The sequence below is a fragment of the Vespula vulgaris genome, chromosome 1 (assembly GCF_905475345.1).
Source record: "Vespula vulgaris chromosome 1, iyVesVulg1.1, whole genome shotgun sequence".
NCBI lineage: Eukaryota > Metazoa > Arthropoda > Insecta > Hymenoptera > Vespidae > Vespula > Vespula vulgaris.
The window spans coordinates 3340001-3360489 of record NC_066586.1 but is presented as its reverse complement, the minus strand read 5'-3'; the positions used below and the strand labels follow the sequence as shown (position 1 = coordinate 3360489).

General features: G+C 40.3%; 1 protein-coding gene across 4 annotated transcripts in view; it reads left to right on the top strand.

Moving 5' to 3' along the window:
* LOC127071078 (uncharacterized) overlaps window positions 1–20489 on the top strand; it is a 233249-nt gene that overhangs the window by 111803 nt on the left and 100957 nt on the right. Inside the window, exon 1 of one of the 4 annotated variants that reach the window (XM_051009948.1) lies at window positions 13925–14130. The exons of the other annotated variants lie outside the window; for them this stretch is intronic. Within the exon in view, the coding sequence (XP_050865905.1) occupies window positions 13940–14130 (191 nt within the window). The 5' untranslated portion in view covers window positions 13925–13939. Of the gene's footprint in view, window positions 1–13924; window positions 14131–20489 lie in introns of those variants that run through there. 4 annotated transcript variants of the gene reach the window in all.

Sequence of the window (20489 nt, the reverse complement as noted above, 5' to 3'; positions counted from 1 at the left end):
CTCTCTTTCTCTCTCTCTTCCCATTCTATACTTTCTTAAAGCTTTCCATCCTTCTGTCTTTCTTCTCTCCAACCCCAAGTCTTCAACTTCCACGACGAGTTTTCCTTCCCCTCTTTCTAACTCTCCGTTCTTCGAACATTTCTCAAGCTTGGAATCTTTCTACGATGCGCTATCGAGGAACTTTCGAGCTTGTATCTGATGGATCGCGTCGAGTGTAACGTGCTACATATCTTCTCGTAGATGCTCCAACGGTTAACTCTTCGAACCAAGGGGATGAAGTCGAGGATAGATCCCGAAGAAAACGTTTATCGGAACCTTAAACGTTTTGGATATCGGTTTAGTCTTTTCAAACATTTTGTTTTTTTTTCGCTTCTCGATTTCTATCGTTCAAATGATATTAAAAAATGCATTATCGTATATTTCTATATGTGCGCGTGAATGTCTGTATGCGCGTGTGTATGATAATTTTTAATACAATGATTTAATGTTATCTCCGAAAAATACGTCTCTACAGATTTTAATGTATATTGCATTTATACGAAATATAATATATTCAACATGAGTATATAAAGAATGCAAATCAGCACATATGTATCTTTTGTCATCACACGAATTTGCAAGGATCACGATCATTAAGAGAATCACCGGCGTGAAATTATTGCGTGGGGCGCGAGAAGCAGGTGCGTGATGGGCGATAAATTATTCGCCTCAGCCGTTGGATGCAACGAACATAAATTATTCGCTACTTATGCGCATTATACGTTTAGGTGCACTTACGATAATGTATAATTTATCACCCGTCGCACGGATATACTCTCTCTCTCTCTCTCTCTCTCTCTCTTTCTCTCTCTCTCTCTCTCTCTCTCGTTCTCTTTGCTATCACCGAAGCATATTTTTATTGTCGACCATATACGCATCGCCATATACGCATTCGTTAATCCTTGCAAAAAGAGACTTCGTGAGAAAAAAACGGGAACATTTTATTTTTTTAATTTTTTTTATTATCATGAGATAGAAAGAAAAAAAGCGGGAGAGAGAGAGAGAGAGAGAGATAAAGTCGAGAAAGAAACTCGGAGAAGGGAAAGTTGTAAAAAATAACGTAGCAACGATAGAAAGCGAATTCGAGCAATTCTCGACTCTTCGCTAATCAGTCTAATTCCTAACTTGTAAAACACACAAGCCGATTTCGTGATCCTTAACGAGATTAGTCCTTGTTAGGCATGGAACCCTTTTAGAATCCCACACGATGGCTACCCAGCTGACATTCCAACAAAAAAGTACAACCAGTTTCATGAAATCGGACGGTTTCTATCTCACGTATGTACGCGTATGAGTACGCGTATACCCTATACCTGTAGTATATGCGTGCGTGTATATGTCTATGTATGTAATGAAAATCCCTGACGGCTATTGTTTTTTCATTTCCCGTACAAAATCTATACCGTTCCGCTAATTGAAAAGACCGCGCTCGAACCATCGAAATCGTAGTTATCAAAACTTTACTCTCGATAGACCATCACCGTTCAAAATTTCATGCCCGCAAGAGTATAAAATTTCTTACTAATCATTAGATACGAACCATTTGAAAAACTAGGTTCGTACATTTTAAATACTATTTAGAAAGTGTTATATGAAGAACGTCAATTGAAAAATCTATTGAATCTGATCAGATTGCTGATGAAGAAAAAAATTAATAACGAGACCAATTAAGTGTCGATTTGTTATAAGATCGAAGAAAGATTTTTCTGACATGAAATCAAAATGAACAAACTCGATCTAATTGATCAAGTATTCAACGAAATATATATATATATCAATCAGAATTACACTATAACTCTCTAGATTGTAGAAATATCCAAATCTACGTTGTGAAAAACAGAAAAAAAAGTAAAAGTTAGACTCGTTCGGAACATGTTTTTCTTTTTGGTGTGACGAAAACCGCTGTCCTCCAGATCGTTAACAAAAACTCGATGAACCTGATGAAGTTCGTTAACGAAGCCAAGGAGAACAGGTAAACGGAGTACGTGAAGTCTGCAAGGCGATGTGCAATCATGGAAAATAATGACGCAGTAGCGTAGAAGCGAAGTGATTTCCGTCGGGTGTCGCGAAAAAAAAAGAAAGAAAAAGAAAAAGAAAAAGAGAAAGAGAGAGAAAGAGAGAAGAAAAAAGGGAAACGAATTTAATTCGCTGCAATTATGGCAGTCTGCCGGTGGCAGAACCGCGATCCTAGTTTTCCCCTCTTTGACTTTCTTCCTTCTCCTCCTCCTCCTCCTCTTCTTCTTCTTCTTCTTCTTTTTCCCACCCCCTCCCCTTCTCTTCCTCTCTTCTCTTCACCCTTCGGCACAGGACGATTTCGATGGTGGTGCTAGTTTCTCTCGTGCCCGAGGGTAAACGCGACTGCTTTTTCTCCCCAGTTATACGAGAAAACTGTTCGATCCACGAGGAAGAGGGCTTTAGAATTCGGTACAGGAACGGCGAGTATGAGAGGAACTGCGCCCTAGGGTGCCAGCCTAATTGTACTCGAGATCTCCTTTTCTCACGTACCACGTTAGTACTTTCCTTTCTTTCCTTTTTTTTCTTTGCCCCTTTTCTCTTTCTCTTCTTCTTTTTCTCCTCTCCTCTTCCCCCTGTTTCTTGAAAATTCAAGAGAAAACTAACCGAGGAGATAAAGAAATAAATCGTTTTGGAATTGACATAATCCTAAAGCGAATAATCTAAATCTTTTTCAAACTAATACTCTATCTAAGTTTTTTTTTTCTTCTTTTTTGTTCCAGGTAAGATCATAGAGATGATAACGAGAAGTAAATTCTTTTCAACGGCTTATTCTATTGCGGAATTAATTAGTAAGTCGAAAATTTAAAGGAACACCGAAACTTCTTAAACGTCATTAAAAACTGCTATACTCTTTACTTATCGATATTCTCGTGCATAAACCAATCGAGTTTTATTTTCTTTAGCGAACGAGTATTATCAACGTTATCGATAAAAGACAAAGGCTTACTTAAATATTCAAATTGACTATAGCACGAAATCGTGTTCTATCGAAACAACGAGAGAAACGGTGGATTTATACGACAGTTACGATGATTTAAGAAGATTCTTGAAGGCCGAAAGAGAACATCAAATCGATCGGCTATTCGATCTTATTCCACGATGCGTTTCGTTTAACGCGGAGTGTTCTTACTTCCACGAATTTACGATCGGTGCTTCGTATATCCAGAGTAATCGCGAAATCCATTTCTCTCGAGTCAACGAGTGGGAAGGTACTCTCGCTCTCTCTTTGCGTTTCAAGCTCGATTCAACTTCAACGAAAGCATTTTTCCGCATCGAGAAATTTTCGATGGCTAAAAGGTTCGACTATTTTCTCTGTTAAAATACGTTTGTTTTTATTACTATAAATTATATATGTAAATTAAATAATTGAGTGAATTTAAAAACAAGAGCAAACCAATACGTTGCGGAAGAAGGGAAAGAAATGATGTCTATTTAAATTTCGTGGTTTATACAGATTCATTCTCGGTATTCGCGAACGTAGATCATCGCGCTCTACAAACGTTGATCCGAGTACGCGATGTCGAGCGTACTCGAGGGTCGGCCAAAAATTTGGTCGAGATTCGAGCGACATACATGCCTCGCTCAATTCTCCGCTGACGAGACGAGTGGTACTACTCGCGGTTGTTCCCACCGACGACGGGACGCTCGATTGTTTGCAGCTCTTCCAGCAAGTTGCAAATATGCGTTCGCGATGATCCATGCCCGTTAAACGAAATTTCTCTCTCTCTCTCTCTCTCTCTCCCTCTCTCTTTCATTTTCTCTCTTTAGTACTCTAAAATCCCTCTGTAATATACTTTTCTACAGCTAATATAGATATATCTTTATGTTTTCAACTTTTTTCAAATTAATTAACTCAGTAAACAGTGTCTAAAACATTAGGAGAATCATTTATCTTTATTCTATCATAGTAATTAGAGCTGAAAAAGATATTATATACATGCATTAAAATATTATATACGATAATCTAACGTTAGGATCTTCCAAATTTTCATTACGAGACAACAGACTTCGCTATTTCAAATAACTTTCCTTCCTTTTTCGATAGGAGTAAAATCAACATCATACGGGCATTTGCATTTCATTAGAGGCAAGTTGATCGGATTAAAGCGTTTGTCGTAAAGCGTCCATGCGAGTTACCGCGATCAAGCAGCTGTTATTACGAGACTTCCAATTTGGAAGCTCGCGATTATCTCAGAAACTTAGATGAGATTTCTCCCCGGTCGGCAAATGCTTCCTTAGTCCAGTCGTTACAGCGAGAATTCGTAGGAAAGTTGGTGGGATATTGGGTGGAGTGAAGAAGAAGAGGTGTATAGAAATGCTTACCATCGACAGTGACTAGACACTAGATTCGACACGATTTTTAATAGTATTCTCTGGCCTTCGGCGTTACCCTTTTCTATCTCTCTCTTTCTCTCTCTCTCTCTCTCTCTCTCTCTCTCTCTCTCTCTCTCTCTCTCTCTCTCGATATCATTAATTCACTCCAACGTCAGATTTCACATTTTCTGCATTATCTTCTCTCGCACGACACTCTTCTCTGAAAATTCTAATTTTCGCGATAGACAACTTTGTCTCTCTCTATCTCTATCTCTATCTCCTTTTCTCATTTCGTCTGTCTATTCGAGTCTATCTGTCTCTCTCTCTCTCTCTCTCTCTCTCTCTCTCTTTCTCTTTCTCTCTGTCGCCACGTCGCTTCACAGACGAGCAATAGTTACGCGGTCGACTTCATCGCGCTGACTCTGCTCCGTCCGTCGTGGACGGATCATCGTCGCTCCCGGATTTATTCTCCCCATCTTTTCTCCTCCACCATCTTTCCGATTTTTTCTCTCTTATTATCTCACGCGCGAACGCGTTCCTTTCGACGCGACAGCGGGAATTCAATCGAGCCGAATATCAATGCGATTAGCATTATTCCATCTATTATTTCTTCTTTTTCTCATATTCTCTCTTCCTTTCTCGACCAAACCCCTCTCCCTGCTCTCGCTACTCCCTTCTCTCTCTCTCTCTCTCTCTCTCTCTTTCTCTCTTTCTCTCTCGTTATTTTGCGAACGACGAAACGGTAATCTGATATTCCGTGATGGGATTCACGATTGGTATCGATCGGTCCAGCGTGAAATTATAACGAATTTTCGACCATCTCCTCTCCGTCCTCGATCAATCCTATCGTCCTCGAATATCCGCCTCTCTATTCCCCTCCCCTACCCCTTATCACCCCACTATCTCCACTCTTTTTACTGTTTTTTAATTGATGCAACCGGATTCAATTCGACGTTTGGTAGGATTTGACATCGCACGAACTTTTCTTTTTTTTTCCCTTCCCAACCGTTTTCCTTCGATCGTATTCCATTCCCAACGATCGCGATGATACCAGCACACGGATATACATACGCGTATACATACATTGTGGATCAAAATTACAATGAAATTAGATTAGCTACATCGAATGGGTCGATAAACTCGATAGGCGAACGTTCACGTTGAACAAACAATATCAAGGTTTACTAGTTTTCTCAAAGTATAGTAATCTTCTAAAATTTGAAACAAAACGTTCAGAGTCTATTGGTGAACGAAGAAAGTCGTACTCCACATATAGTGGGTAAGTAACCGACGAACTTGGAAGAAAATAAAAGATCTCTCTTCCTCTCTCTCTCTCTCTCTCTCTCTCTCTCTATTCTCTCTCTCTATTCTCTCAAGTAAGTACGCACGTTGCGTCAGGAGGGTTAAAAAGTCTCGTAAAAAGGGGAGAGTCTAACCGCAGCTACGAGGATAGAAGTAAAACTTCTCCGCGACTCTTCCCGCGCCCGCGAAATTCAATTATCGGATCCACCGGGGCAGAAATCGAGTGGTATAAGCGTGCGATAGAGAAAGAAAAGAAAAGTGGATCGCATCGAAGCAGTAAAATTCGAAATCGCTCGTCGTCTTACATAAATTCCGGACAGTTCGTGATGTCGAGATCGAAAAGAAGGAAAAAGAAAATAGAAAGAAACATAGAAAGAGGATGGAGGAAGGAGAAACAGCAGGGATGAAAAGAGATAACAACTCGTGGACGTCCGGCATGGTTATAAGCTTACGTTTGGTCTTCTTCTTATTCTTCACGGCTATTGGACGAGAGGCAGTCACTTTTCTTACGGAGTCAGCGGCTCGTGATGCGGTTCGAAAGCGAAGTGGGTATTCCCCACGAGAAAATGCTATAAAATCGGCTTACTTCGATACAGACCGCCCACTAGCGGTCCCCTTTAGCGCTCTTCTTTCTTTCTTTCTCTCTCTCTCTCTCTCTCTCTCTCTCTCTCTCTCTCTTTCTCTCTCAAACTACCCTCACTCGTCGGCTGCATCGTTCCAAGCTCACCTTGTTCCCTTCGGACGCGAGTAAAGGGTTGGGTCAAAGTCCTGGGGTTTCGCTTTATAAAACAGTGGCAACGCGGTCGATGGCTCTGGGAAAAAAGCAGCGCGCGCGTACACGTATACACGTACATGCATAGGTGCAGTGAGAAAGAGAAAGAGGTGGTGGAAGGGAACACGCAAGCACGGAGCAGGCAGCGACCAGGAAGCTTGACCGAACGATCGCAACGAGAGACCGTCACGGTCTCGACGCGCTGCGCCGTCTCGTAAAAAGAGAGAGACTAGAATTTCAATGATTTTTTACGCCCACCTATAAAATTCCCTCGAATCCCGTACAACGAAAAAAAAAGAGAGAGAAGAAGAGAGAGACAGAGCAAAAGAGAGAGAGAGAGAGAGAGAGAGATGGATAACGTTGAGCCGTCCTGTGAAATTTATTCCGTTCGTTTCTCGATGCGAAAACACTCTCGTCTCGATGATTTTTATTCCGAGAGAAAGAGAGAATGAGAGATCGAAAATCGGAGGACTTCAATTTTTCTCTTTCTCTCCGTTCCTTCTTTCTCTCTTTCTCTCTCTCTCTCTTTCTTTCTTTTTGTAAATTCAGGACTTCAGGATTCGTACTTCGTTACGTGAAGTAGATCTCGCCCGTCTCTGTAGGACAGGAACGAACAACGAGAGGAGAATCCTGGTCCATCATGAAATCGGCTTACCTCGGCACTTTCGACAGCTTTCCCTTCCAACGTAGAAGATAAAGAAAGAGAGAGGGAAAGAGAAAGAGAGTAAGAGAGAGAGATGGACAGACAGACAGACAGACAGACAGACAGACAGACAGACAGACAGAGAGAGAAACAAAAGCAACGACGAGGACGTCTGTTCGTGATTTTGCAAGTAGTACCTATGTTTGTACGTACGGAGTGTCTCATAACCGCAATTTCGAGAGAAACGAGGTAGATGAATGAGGAAGGATACGCAGTGTCCGTTCTCTGTGTGTCAGATAGTTTCGATAAAAGAGAATGGAGAAGAAGAGATGGATAGTTTGAGGATGGTTTCTCGAGGAATAGCAATAGAAATGGTGCTAGTGGTAGTAATAGTAATAGTAGTAGTACTATTACTAGTACTAGTAATAGTAGTAGTAGTAATAGTAGTAGTAGTGGAGGATCGATGGAAAGCGGACAAAGTTTGCGCCAGGAAAAGCCGGCGAAGGAAAACCGAGAAGAAAGCGAGGAGGGATGAGTGAAGGGGATATAGAGGGTGATGGAGGAGAGTTGAAGGGAGGTGGGAGAGAGGGAAATGGAGCTTCCATTGTTGACTCCTAATTCCACTTCGACGCCTAATTAAGTCAGCGCGTTGATTCTCTTTCGAGCCTCGGGGCGACGTACTGAAGACAGGAAGGGAAAGGCAAGAGGAAAATTCACGAAAGAGAGTGAGAAAGAGAGAGAGAGAGACAGAAAGAAAGAGAGAGACGATGACAGCGACGACGAAATGAATACAGTCGAAGTCGTTACTACATTCACCGCGAACAGGAACTGCCTTCGGTGAGAATCTTCTTTTCTTCGACAAAAAATTCTTCGACCTTGCGTTTCTCTACGAATTTACGGGAAAAGATCCATGCCCAGCCGTGGATCGATAGAGCCGCCGATTCGAGTTTACGAGGAGGAACGGTACTCCCTGGAGCGTGTCGGACTGCGCTTGCCGATCGTAACTCCATACCGGACGTGTTACCGCCACCGAAACGTATTCCAATCCGTCGAAATACGAGCGGCAATCGTGTGCCGCACGGAGATCGCCACGAGACTCTCTCTCTCTCTCTCTCTCTCTCTCTCTCTCTCTCTCTCTCTCTCTCACTCACTCATTCTGACCACCTCGAAATCAGCTTACGTCCGTCCCAACAAATTGGACTTTGCGGAAAGCGCGAGAGCGTCAGGTAGTTCTCCACTCACCCTTTAATCGAGCTTTCTCTCTCTCTCTCTCTCTCTCTCTCTCTCTCTCTCTCACACACACACACGCGCACACGCACATGCACATACATATATACATACATATTCTCTCATACTCACTGCATCTCTTTTTCGCACGCGTTATCTCACCTTATACGAAGAGAACGTATTATACCATATATTACCACATCCGATTCGCATTTCAAAGTCTGTAGGTTCTACTATAAATGTATATACCTATCTAAATCTATAAGACTCCGTGAATAATGCATTTTGGAAATGATTTTTCCAACATTCCACTTTTCTGCCAAAGGTAGATCCTAAATATATTCAATGTATGCTCATCCTTTCGCTAACTCCCGATCGATAAATTTACGCTCGATAAATTTGCACGGTCTTTTAAACGTTAACAAGAAATCGACATTTACTGTAAATAATGAAGGAGCGTTTAACGTTAGAACGTGCGAAAATGTTGTCGCACCGATTACTCTGATAATTCCGTTGCGACGGCAATAAACCATCGTCGCATTCTACTCTTTCTATTCTTCCACTCTTTCTTCTACTATATTGGTAAAATCTTTACTTTGATGTAACAATGTCTCCTACGGATATTAACATCGATTTAATAACTTTGACATTTCTATGAAACTGACTGCAAAGTGCATTTCGCACTTGTTCCTTTGCATTCTAATCATATTACATAATTCGTAAGTTTTCTATTTCGGTGATCAAATCTCGTGTCTCTGATCTCTTTTCCTTTCTTTTATTTTCATTCTCTCTCTCTCTCTCTCTCTCTCTCTTTCTTTCTATTCTTTCTCTTCATAAAATCTTCCTTCTTATTGTTCTCATTCAAACGAGGATATATGGCGAAAGACACAGTCGCACGGAGCAAAGAGGAAATATAAGAAGGCTTGAAAGTAACAAAAAAGAAAAAGAATATTCGAGAAAATAGACAAAGAGAAAGAAAGAGAGAAAAAAGAGAAAGAGAGATAGGAGGATCGCGATAAGGAAAGTAATGGAGAAGAAAGGAGTTGGAGTAAAGTACCAGACGAGAGAACGGTCATCGCATTAATCCGTTCTTTAATATTCGGTTGTTACGAGATTAGATACGGAAAACGGATATGTACGATATTCACCTCGCTTCTGTTGTAATTAGAAAAATAGCTTAAAGGTAGAACAAGTGCATTTTTCCAAGTCGAAATAACACATTCGAAGGAAGATTTTCCTTTCTTTATTTAATCAAACGTTTTGTTCATAATAACGAATGTAATATACGATAAAGTTTTTTCATTGATTTTAACCAAACGATTATTTCCATGAAATGAAATTTTATTTTTTTCTATCATCAAGATAATCCTCCAGTTTTTCCCAGTTATAAAAGTTTCAAGATAATCGGGTATATTTTAGACACCGAGTTAAAAGTCTCTCGGCGAAATTATCCTCGTTTTTTCGTGGACACTTGAACAAAAATGTTAATGTTTAAAAACAGTCACTTAGCGAGCGTCGCGTTAACATTAAGAATAAAGTAGAGAAAAGTCCGTGTCGTCGGTGTATGAACGACCGCATGATCGCGGTCGACACTCTTGGTTGAGCCACTTATAAAACATCTAACTCTATCGTGCTCGTAGAAAGAAGAGGATATGTATATACGTTCCTGCAAAGTACAAAGAGTAAAAGAGAGAGAGAGAGAGAGAGAGAGAAAGAAGGAAAGAGACATTGGAAACTAGGTTGAGAGTGCAGTGCTGCAGTCACCATGCAGCACGCTATAACAGGACAAAATAAGAAGGATCCAGGAAAGAAAAGAGAGAAGAGAGGAGAAAGAAAGTAGTCGAGCACGTTGGTCCATGAAACGAAAGAAGGACAAGAGGAAAAAGAGGAGAAAAGAAAAGGGACGGAAAAAAGATAAAAGAAATTGTGGTCACAGCAGTAGTCGTATATTTGCAAAATACGTATTTTTGTATATGTACGTTAGGGCGCAGAATGCGGTCCATGCTAACCGATTCGCGATAGATATTTTTACCGGAATTATTAAAAATTTTTCGAAAGAACGTTTAAATCGATATCGAAAAAACTTATATATTTGTAATTCAACTTATAATTCAACTTTAATGCATGTAATTGATAAATTTCTATGGATTTGTTAAAATAAGATATTCTATAAAATATGTCCGGCTTATGCATACGTAAAACAGACCCGATTATTTCCTGGATTATCTATAAACCGGAGATACGGTATATAGATATTTTATTATATAGAACGCTCTATAAATTACTTTAGTTGTATATAAATGAAGAGTCGAAAGACAATGAGAGACAAAAAGGAAATAGAAGAAAGTAAAGATCAGAAAAACCATAGAAAAGAGAGAAGACAATTTGAGAGGACGAGTGAGAAAGCGAGAACGAGAAAGGAACTAAGAAGCAAAAGAAAGAGAAGAAGAGTCGCGGAAAGGCAGAGCAGCGAGATTTATTGAGAAGAGTTGAAAAGTTGCCGGCGGCGGCTGTGGCGTCAAAGTTGTCGTTGTTCGTGTTGGTGCGTTTGTGAGCTGCCGGCGTCGTCTTCGCTACGTGGTCTTCGTGTCGGAGATACTGCGGGGGTTTTCGACCTAAAGAAGATAACACCAAGCGAAAGGGATTCTCCGAGATTAACCCTCCGGACAGATAAGGATTTCGACTAGCGATGAAGTTACAGGATGCCCTACGTTGGCCCTACGTTCATTTTCTCTCTGGTTGTTACTACAGTCCTATCACTTTCTTCCTGTCTTTCTCTCTCTCTCTTTCTTTCTTTCTCTCTATTTCTCATTCCTCAAGACGACGTCCAGTCTTTGTTCCCCTTCTGTTTGATCTTTTGTGTCTTCGATAAGGTCATAAAAGATCGTCAACTAACAATAAGGGTCCACAAAGATAAAGATAACTGATTGAGGTAGCAAAATGAAATGATTTCTTTCCACACGTTCTGATAAATAGATGTTGTTCGATACGTCATATATGTATGTTATACGATTTAATACATGTAAAGTTCGAAATTAAAAGCAATTACGATAAGGTCGTTCGATCAAAAAATTTTCTTAGAGATCCTTGCGTCGTTTTCTTTATCCGTAATAAACGTAAAACCAAGAAGCCACTTTGTGAGCTCTCTCTCCCTCTCTCTCACTCTCTCTCTCTCTCTCTCTCTCTCTCTCTCTCTCTCTCTCTCTCTCTCTCTGTCTCTTTTTCTTTCAGCAATATCGCAAAGATAACAAAATTTCTCGAGGAAGAGCAGCAGTAACGCTTTCGCATTTCTTGATCGATATCTGTAAATATATATAGACTAGACAGGATAGGGTGTATAGACAGAGGGAAAGAGAGAAAGAGAGATAGAGAGATAGAGTGCACGAAGATGGGAAGTAAACCGAGTTTACACTGGTCCGTACCGAGTCTTCCTTCTCTCTCATACACTTGCTCGCTCTCCTATCATCCGTAGAAGGAATTGACTCGTTGGTATGGAGAAGAGGAAGAGAGAAATGGCAAGAGGTACGTCGTCCGTTTCGTGGCAAAGTCTACGAGACAATGCCGACATCGTAGGACAATGTATTACGAAGATGTAGAATCGTAGAGAACAAAAGGAGGTCAGGATTCGTTAGCGAGCAAAGGAGATATGAAGAGAGAGAGAGAGAGAGAGAGAGAGAGAGAGAGAGAGAGAGAGAAGAGAGAGAAAGAGAGAGAGAGAGAGATAGAAAGTCCTTTGGACTAACAGCCAGTGGAGCGGATCTTAGCATCGATCGTTCAAAGAAGAAACTGGAATCGTGCTCGAAGGAACCGGATTAAGACTAGGAACCTCTCACATCGGTTATTCGTTCAGGGATTTGACCTGACCGAGCTACGGTCCGGAAAACTTCATCTTCTCTCTTTCTTTCTTTCTTTCTTTAAAATTCTCCATCCTTTTCTTTATAAGATTTTAAATACGACTTCGTGTTATTCTCTTTTTACAACCGAAAATTATATATATATATATGTCGCTTATTTCGAAATTATAAATGAATATTTTAATTAAAGATCTGATCGGACAAATTTTCTCTTTCTTCATTTTGTTCGCACTTTTTACCGATTATAAGAAAAAATTTTTGATGACACCTTTTTTATCTCGGATATAAAAGTATATAAATTAGAATGACTTCGTTAACTAATTTAAATAATACAAAAATTCTATAATCGTGAAATAAGCCAATCGACTTCACTGTGAAAACGGAACGTAAGATCTCAGGAAAAAATCTATCTTTGTGTGGTGTTCGAAGAAGGAAAAAAGAAGAAGAAAAAAAAAAAGAAAATAAGACAAGGGAAAGGAGAAAAAGAAAGAAAGAAGAAAAGAAAAAGAATAAGGTAAAGTTGAGGAGAGAGTCGCGGCTAAAGGAAAGAAGCACGATTACGAGAGAATCATTCGAATGAAAAGGGGAAGGAAGCAAGAGCGCGCAGGTGCAGCAAGATGGAATCTCAAGGAGACGTTTGCTAAATGACTCGGCACACGGTAGAGGCGGATGATAGATGAGGACGCGGCTGGGGTTCTTCGCCGGCCGCTAACCTGGAAAAACGACACCGCCCTTACACGGAATCCAATAAAACGAAAGAGCACGCGGTATCATACCTTTATAACGTCGATCGCGACGCTCAAGTAGAGAAAGAGTAGATGCATGTATATGTATATGGTAGAAAGAGAAAGAAGGGATATATATATGTATATGTATATATAGATATATATATATATATATATATATATATATATATATATATATATATATATCTGCCATCAAGATAAAATCATTCGTCTCGACTCACATAACTTTGGAAACTTATTCGAAGAATAGTTGATTTCGAGTCATTACTAGCTCGAAAGCATTACTCGTGGATATTCACGGTCCGAGTCGATTAATCTTCGTTCCGATTCGTTATTCGTGGACACGTTGCGACGTTACCAAATCTTCTTCTTTACTTTATAGAGAAAATGAAATACAGTCACGGCAGTCGAGAGGAGACGTCGAGAAACTTTCGTAAAGTTAATATTTCGTATTACGTAAGGAAGAAGGAGAGAAAGAGAGAGGGAGAGAGAGAGAGGAGAGAATGAATAGTCGATCTTATGAATATGTGAAAGATAGAGAAAGAAAGGAGAGAAAGAGAGAAAGAGAGAAGAAGACAGAGAAGCTAGCTAGCTCGCTTACGAACTCTTTCAACGTTATTAATAGACATCTACATGAACATAACTAATCATGATTGACTTTTATCTAATATTCCTTTTCCAGCATGATAGGTAATGTTATTTCGCGTATTCAAGAAGGTCGTGTCCAAGGAGAATAACGAAAGAAAAGGATGCGAAACGTTAGCAAAGTATGTAGAATGTAGTGGTAGTAGTGATATAGCAAGAACCGGAGAGCAATTCTCTTGACAATTTGGCCTGGCGGTTCGCCAGAGAAGACCAGTCGATTGAACTAATCTAAGTTGCTTAGCACGACTTCCTTCAAATCCCCTCTACACCCCTTTCATCCCCTTCACGACCTATCTGGCTACCCCCGTAAGACTTTGCCTTAGCTCCTCGTATCTAGCTCTCCTTCCCTCTGTTTTCATTATTCCCTTCTCTCTTGCCAACGATGCTACCAGTTTCAGAAGCGTACGTGTTATTTCGCGTAAATCTGCGTATCCATACACCTTCTCCAGGAGCAACGGCCACGTACACCACGCACGTTCCTCGAGTTTCAAAACAACTTGAAGCCTCACACTACTTCCAGTGCGGATTAAGCATTAAATTTCTTCGGGCAGTCTGGTTGCATCCGTTGAACGGGTATGTCTAGTGAGAAGCAATAATAGTACATGTGAGAATACTCCTTCTATTTTCTCGAAATTCTCTTTTCACTATCTATATGTTTTACCTTATTGTCGTAGGAAAAACTGTTGTGGTTCTTGATAGAATCCATCGATGATTTACAAATGACAAGTTACAAATATTATTACGATTATTATATGAGATTAATGTATCATTAAATGTATAATATGTTAAAAATAACATGGCATCGAAAACTATAATTATTTATAATCTCAATCGTTACCGATTCTCATCGATCGTTAGCCCACTTCAAAATGCAACGTTCCTCGAAACTTTCACGATTCTCGCAAGATAAACTCAAAAATTTCACGTAGGTTCTCCCGACGTTAGGAAAATTTACTTTACCAAAAGCGAGAGAATTTTCAAGAATTTTCTTCTTCTAGGCGAGAGTAGTAGGAGTAAGGTAAGCGAACGGGTTGTAAGTTAGCGAGAAACTACCGTAGCTTCAAAATATGATATATCTACGCGATGCCTGGCGATATATATTCTCTGGGAGCGTAGTTACTGCGCTAACGTAGTTAGCGCAATTAGGTTGCTTTCGGGATAGAGAGACAGAGAGAGACAGAGAGAGAGAGAGAGAGAGAAAGAGAGAAAAAATATATAAGGCAAGCAGCGTTATGGAAATAATCCGGTTAGGATTTGCCACCGCTTCAGCCACAAACGGCTTTCAGCCAATTCCGCCGGATTGCTTTGGAAGTGCAACATTATCCATCATTTTCTTAACACCCCTACCTATACACACATACATACCTACATGTACACAAAAACCATAACCATCGTTGGCCATTGGTTCGAGCAGCTTCCGAAAAAATAAAACAAAAAGAAAACGAAGATTATGACGCGACGGACCCTTCGTGTGCGTCCTGCGAATGACCTGAGCGTGTCATTAGTCATTGTTACGGTTAACGCTATTAGCTGCTGCCTGAGTGCGAATGTATATTGCATGTACGTATATATTTATATATATATATATATATATATATATATATATATATACCCACACACACATAGGTGTATGTATAGGCGTAGCCGACTAATAATTCCATCTATTTTCTTCTCCGGCATTACGAAAACACCGCGTCCGTTCCAACGTCGGAGTTAAATGCAAGCTAAACGCAAATGTCCAAATTAGCGTCCGGGACGCGTAACGAGCTCAAGATAAATTTTCTTCGTTTCTCTCGTCGGGCCAACATTCTTCGGATCTTCTGTAAAGGAGATTAGAAAAGAAAAGAAACAAACGAGTCGACGTATTTCGAATTTTCCAACTAAAATAGAAAAGATTAACGGTAAAACGTTTAATCTCTTAATTGTCTCCTCGTTGAGAAACGAAAGACGATGATTTTAATGGTCTCGTTTAAGAGTTTAGAACGTTTTAAAGATCTTAAATCAACTCGTAACGTAAATTTTATTAAAATTCTATTAACATGATATGAAATTTCTCGATAATATATTTTTTGATAATTCGTTTAATATCTCTCTGATAAACGGTATTAAATCAAATATCATTGCTTCGTTATTGAAATGAAATAAAAGTTATTTTCGGCAATGCAATTTCTGATGTATTTTTTTTTTTTTTTTTTTTTTAAGATAAAAACTCAAATGTGCATTGCCCATTTAACTTCGATCATATTGCATGAAACGTTAAGTTGTATTTTGCAGTAAACGGTAGCGTTTCCCGACGTAACGGAGGAAAAGCCTTATTACGCCGGAACGCGGACTAGCGGAGCGTATTAAAATTCAAAGCCGGCCGCTTGGCTCCTCCGTAGAACCGATTTTACATTACGCGCTTCCGCGATTCAGGCCGCGCAAAGTCCGTTGCTGCATAATTATACGTTCGTGTAAGATTATACAGGTGCACGTGCAGCTTCATCGTGCAAGTTTACGCGGCAAGCTTTTATGTTCCATCCAGATCGTGCGTTGTTGCTTGTAACTTGCAAACCAAAGTAGCGGTTACGTATTCTCTATTGAACTTTTAGTTATCCGATACTGTTTGAAAAAAAAATATTTTTTCAATTTATAGCGAATCAATTAGTTTAATAAGATATCAAATAAATAGATCGTAAAGTTTTCAAATGAAATATAAAATTATAATATAGGTAGGTATGGTATAGAATATTTTCTTTTCTTCAATATCTTCGATAACGGTTACGTTGCAACCACTGCGATATCTGAGATCATCGAACGTTTCACTGTTGATAAAAGAAAACTCACTTAAGTGCTGATAGTTATAACATTTCGCAAGAGTGAACAAAGAGAGAGAGAGAGAGACAATGGTAACAAAGAGACCAAGTGGAAGGTCTCTCGTAAAAGTTCTCTGTCTCTAGATGCTGACCGGCAATCGTTATAACTCGAATGAGTTTGCAACCTAGGTAGGATGTATCTTTCTCCTTTCCCTTCCCTCTGTCGATATATCCTAGAGGGTCTCGTAACTCACCCGTACAACAATGCTACACGTTATACGAGACGTAATTGGCTAGTGAGCTTGCGAAGAGGATCGCTTTCGTTGGTTCGTTCGTGTTAGATCGAACAACAAACACTTCGAACGACACCTTGTAACTTGATTGAAGGAAGACGGAGGTAAAGAGAGAGAAAGAGAGAAGAAGAGAGAAGGAGAGAGAAAGAGAGAAGGAGAGAGAAATTCTCGACAAGCCGATTTCGATTATCCAGGCGACTCGCACACGTTATTCCATCCAGTACTTCCAGCAGTCTCGCACGCGATACTTCGTTAGTACGTAGTTTAGCTTTAAATACGAGCGCTCGTATCTTTCAAATCTCTTTAATGAAAGCGCACAAGCCGACGCGCTGCATGATTTATTTTTCGTTGGGAAACTCTCGTGATATATCTCGGTTATAGAAGAACAAAAGGAAAAAAAAAACCTATGTCGTTTTACGTCTTAATCCATGCACGGTTCTTACATACGAGATAATAATTTGATGATAATATTTCGAAGGGAAATAAAAAAGGAAAAAAGAAAAATATAGCCAGGCGCAAATTCGTTGAGAATCTCACGAGGCTTCACTTCGAGATCTCCAAGTTTAATACGATGTTATTAAAATAGTTTGTCCATTAACGAACTTCGAAGTTGTCCAACTATTCCTCGATCTTACCGAATCCCGGGGAAACCTTATGAACGCGTCAAACTTACTCGAAATAATTTTCCGTCGAACGTTGTGATTTAACGCATTGACGTTAAGCAAAATTATAACAAACTTTCTTGTTTGATGGATAGGTGTATTATTTCTTTGTATAAAACACTCTCTCTCTCACTCTCTCACTCTCTCACTCTCTTTCTCTCTATCTCTGTCTCTGTTTCTCTTTTATGTATATTATACTTTTGAAAATTATTAAAAATTAGTTACAAATACGAAAAAATTGAAGAAGACGCGAAGACCAACTTGTTCTTTTCCTCCTTCTTCTCTCAATCGAAAATCGATGTTGCAGTTCACGTACACAATGCTAAAACCTGCTTTTCTTCGATTGCACGTCGTTCGAAGGGGTACATGGAGCTCTCAAGAAATGGCGTGACTTCCGATCCTTCTGGCGCATAATATCGAGCATGATTCACGACGATCGATGCCAGCGAAACGAGCGGTGGTCGGCGTGGTTACGAGTTTCCTTGCTCTCTCTCTCAAGCCACCCTCTCTCTTTTGCTTCGAAATTACTGAGAGCTGTGGCACACGCACGTACATACATAGCTACGTACCATACATATATATATATATACGTGTGTGTATATACGTACATACATACATACATACATATATAGGTACGCGTGCGCGACGTGAACGGTTAAGGTTAGTTTCGCGCCGAACTGTCGGAACTTGAACAGTCGATCCTGGAATTTCAGGTTGCTTGAGAACTCTACAGAGGAAGAGTAGTCTCTCTCTTGCGTTATGTTCGTATATCGTTGCATCGTTGTACAAGAGCGTGTTCGCGGAACGAACGAAAGAGGGAATGAGAGAGTATGGGAGAAGGAGAGAAAGTAAGAGACAGATAGATAGATAGAGAAAGGAAGAGAGAGAGGGAAAGAGAGAGGAGAGGACGGTTCCAACTATAACTCGATATCTCTTCCTCCCGTGGCACCCGCTATCACCTTATCCTTCGTACAGGGAGGCCAGAAGACAGAGAGCAAGAGAAAGAGAGAGATAGAGAGAGATAGATAGAGAGAGAGAGAGGGAAAGGAGGGAAGAGGGTCGCTTCCTGTTAACTGCTTGACAAACTAAGTTAACGTTTCTTACGTAGTAATTGGCTCCACGCGGCACGGAGAATCGCATTCCCCGCGGCGAGACGAGAAAGGAAGAGAGGGACGTGGATGGCATTGCTCGTTGTTACACTCTGTACAGAGAAAGAGAGAGAGAGAGAAAGGGAAGAAGAAGAGGAGAAGGAAGAGGAGGGACTTAGAAACTCTGCGCGTGTAGCAAATCGTCGAAAATGTCTCTGAATTCGAGTAATGTGTAATAGGAGGGAGAGAGTGAAAGAGAGAAAGGAGGAGAATGGGAAGATCCAAAGCTAACTACCAGTTAAAGGCTCCAAGAGGGTAGCGAAAGGCATCCCACATCGTAGGAGGTCCAATGATAATCGTACGAGAACTGCGATAGAACGTAATGGACAAAGCGTCGCTAGCGTTCTCCGTCATATTAATTTTCTTGGTACGTAAATCGCGTTTTTGCGGTAATGTTCGTTTCCTTGAACGATGGAATGGAAAGGATAGTCATCAAAGACCATATTTCACAAAGATGGTTCTTATATATTCCTCGTATATACGATAGAAGACGTTCAATCATAATCAGGATTATTCGTATACCTGTAATAGTTACACGTTCGACTATTAGGTAATCGATAGGTAATTTTATCGTTTTTAAGTTAGTAATCAACTCGATTTCGATTTGTTCCGAAAGAAATCGATATGAAGTATAGTATTAATTTAAAATGATGAGGAAATAGTGCAAGGTATCATAAAGAAATGATTTGACGATTCGTTCGGAGCTCACGTCAATCATTATTATCTCTATCGTCTATTTCTCTTCTAAAGTTTTTTTTCCGAGTTATTTACGCGATGGATCGTTCGATAAAGGAAGAAGAAGGGGAGCGAGAGAGACGATACACCTTGGTTCTTGCGAGGTCAATGGCCGAGAAGGATGAGTAGGAAAAGGAGCGGAAGGGGAAAGAGGAAAGGCGAGTTCTAGCAAGCGATTTTCCAAGTTTTACCTTCTTCGCTTCTTACGAATCGATCGCAAATCGGAATCGGTCGAACGAACGCGAGTGTTCTATGAAATCCTTAAAGGAAACGCTCGCGCCGATTTCGAAGGTCTCCGCGCCAACAAACTTCGTGCGATCGTATTTCGAGAGAGAAAAGTCGATCTGGAAGATGCGAGCAAATCTTTCGCAATCGTGGCTGACTCCTCGCGATCGTTCATCAAAGTTCTGAGCGAGTTTGCTTTCTACGTCGCGGAGTCTCTCCTCGCTTTTTTCTATCTTCCTTTTTTTCTGTTCTTTTTTCTTCATTCTTTTTTCCCTTTCTTTTTATTTTCTTTCTCGCTCGCTTACTCACGCGAAAAAAGGAGGAACGAAAGAAAGAAAACTCGTCCTTCCATTCTTTCTTTTCTTCTTTCTTTCTTTCTTTCTTTCTTTTCACTACTTTTTACTCTCTTTTCTCTCTGTCTTCTTCCCCCTTATATTTTTTTTCTCCCTCCTTCGACCTCATCGACCACGCCTTCCACCTCCTTTTGCCACCCCCTTCCCATGCCATCCTCCATACGCGTCGACCATAATAACCGACGAATCAACGCTGCGAATCTTCAATCTCGTCTGGCAAATGGCCGATCTCTAGACGCGGCGCTAAGATTGCCAGCCGTTGGCCCAAGAGGCTGCGGAAGAACGAAAGATAGCGCCGAGAAAGAACCGAGTTTGAGGGGTGAAACGAAGGGGTTCGAACGAAAGAACTCGGATCGACGCCCAGCGCGGTTCAACCTGCAAAAGTGTGGAAATTTCCCGGTGGATAAGACACCGTTGTCCTTTTTTCCGCACCAACTACGAGAACTCTTTTTTATACTCTCTTTCTCTCTCGTTTCTTTTACCTTCTTTCTTGCTCCGTTTATTCGCTTTAACTAAGAACTTCATTTTTGTTAATTATCCAAAGTACTTATCTTCGACATGTTTATATATTATTTTTATACAGGATGAGTCGGATCTAGAACGATAAGTTGGAAAAATTGTCTAAAAAAGGCCATTAAATTCTGTTCGTCTTTTGTCAAAAATATTTACGAAAGTCTAAGAAAAATTTGATAAAATTCTTAAACTAGTTCCTTTCTTAATT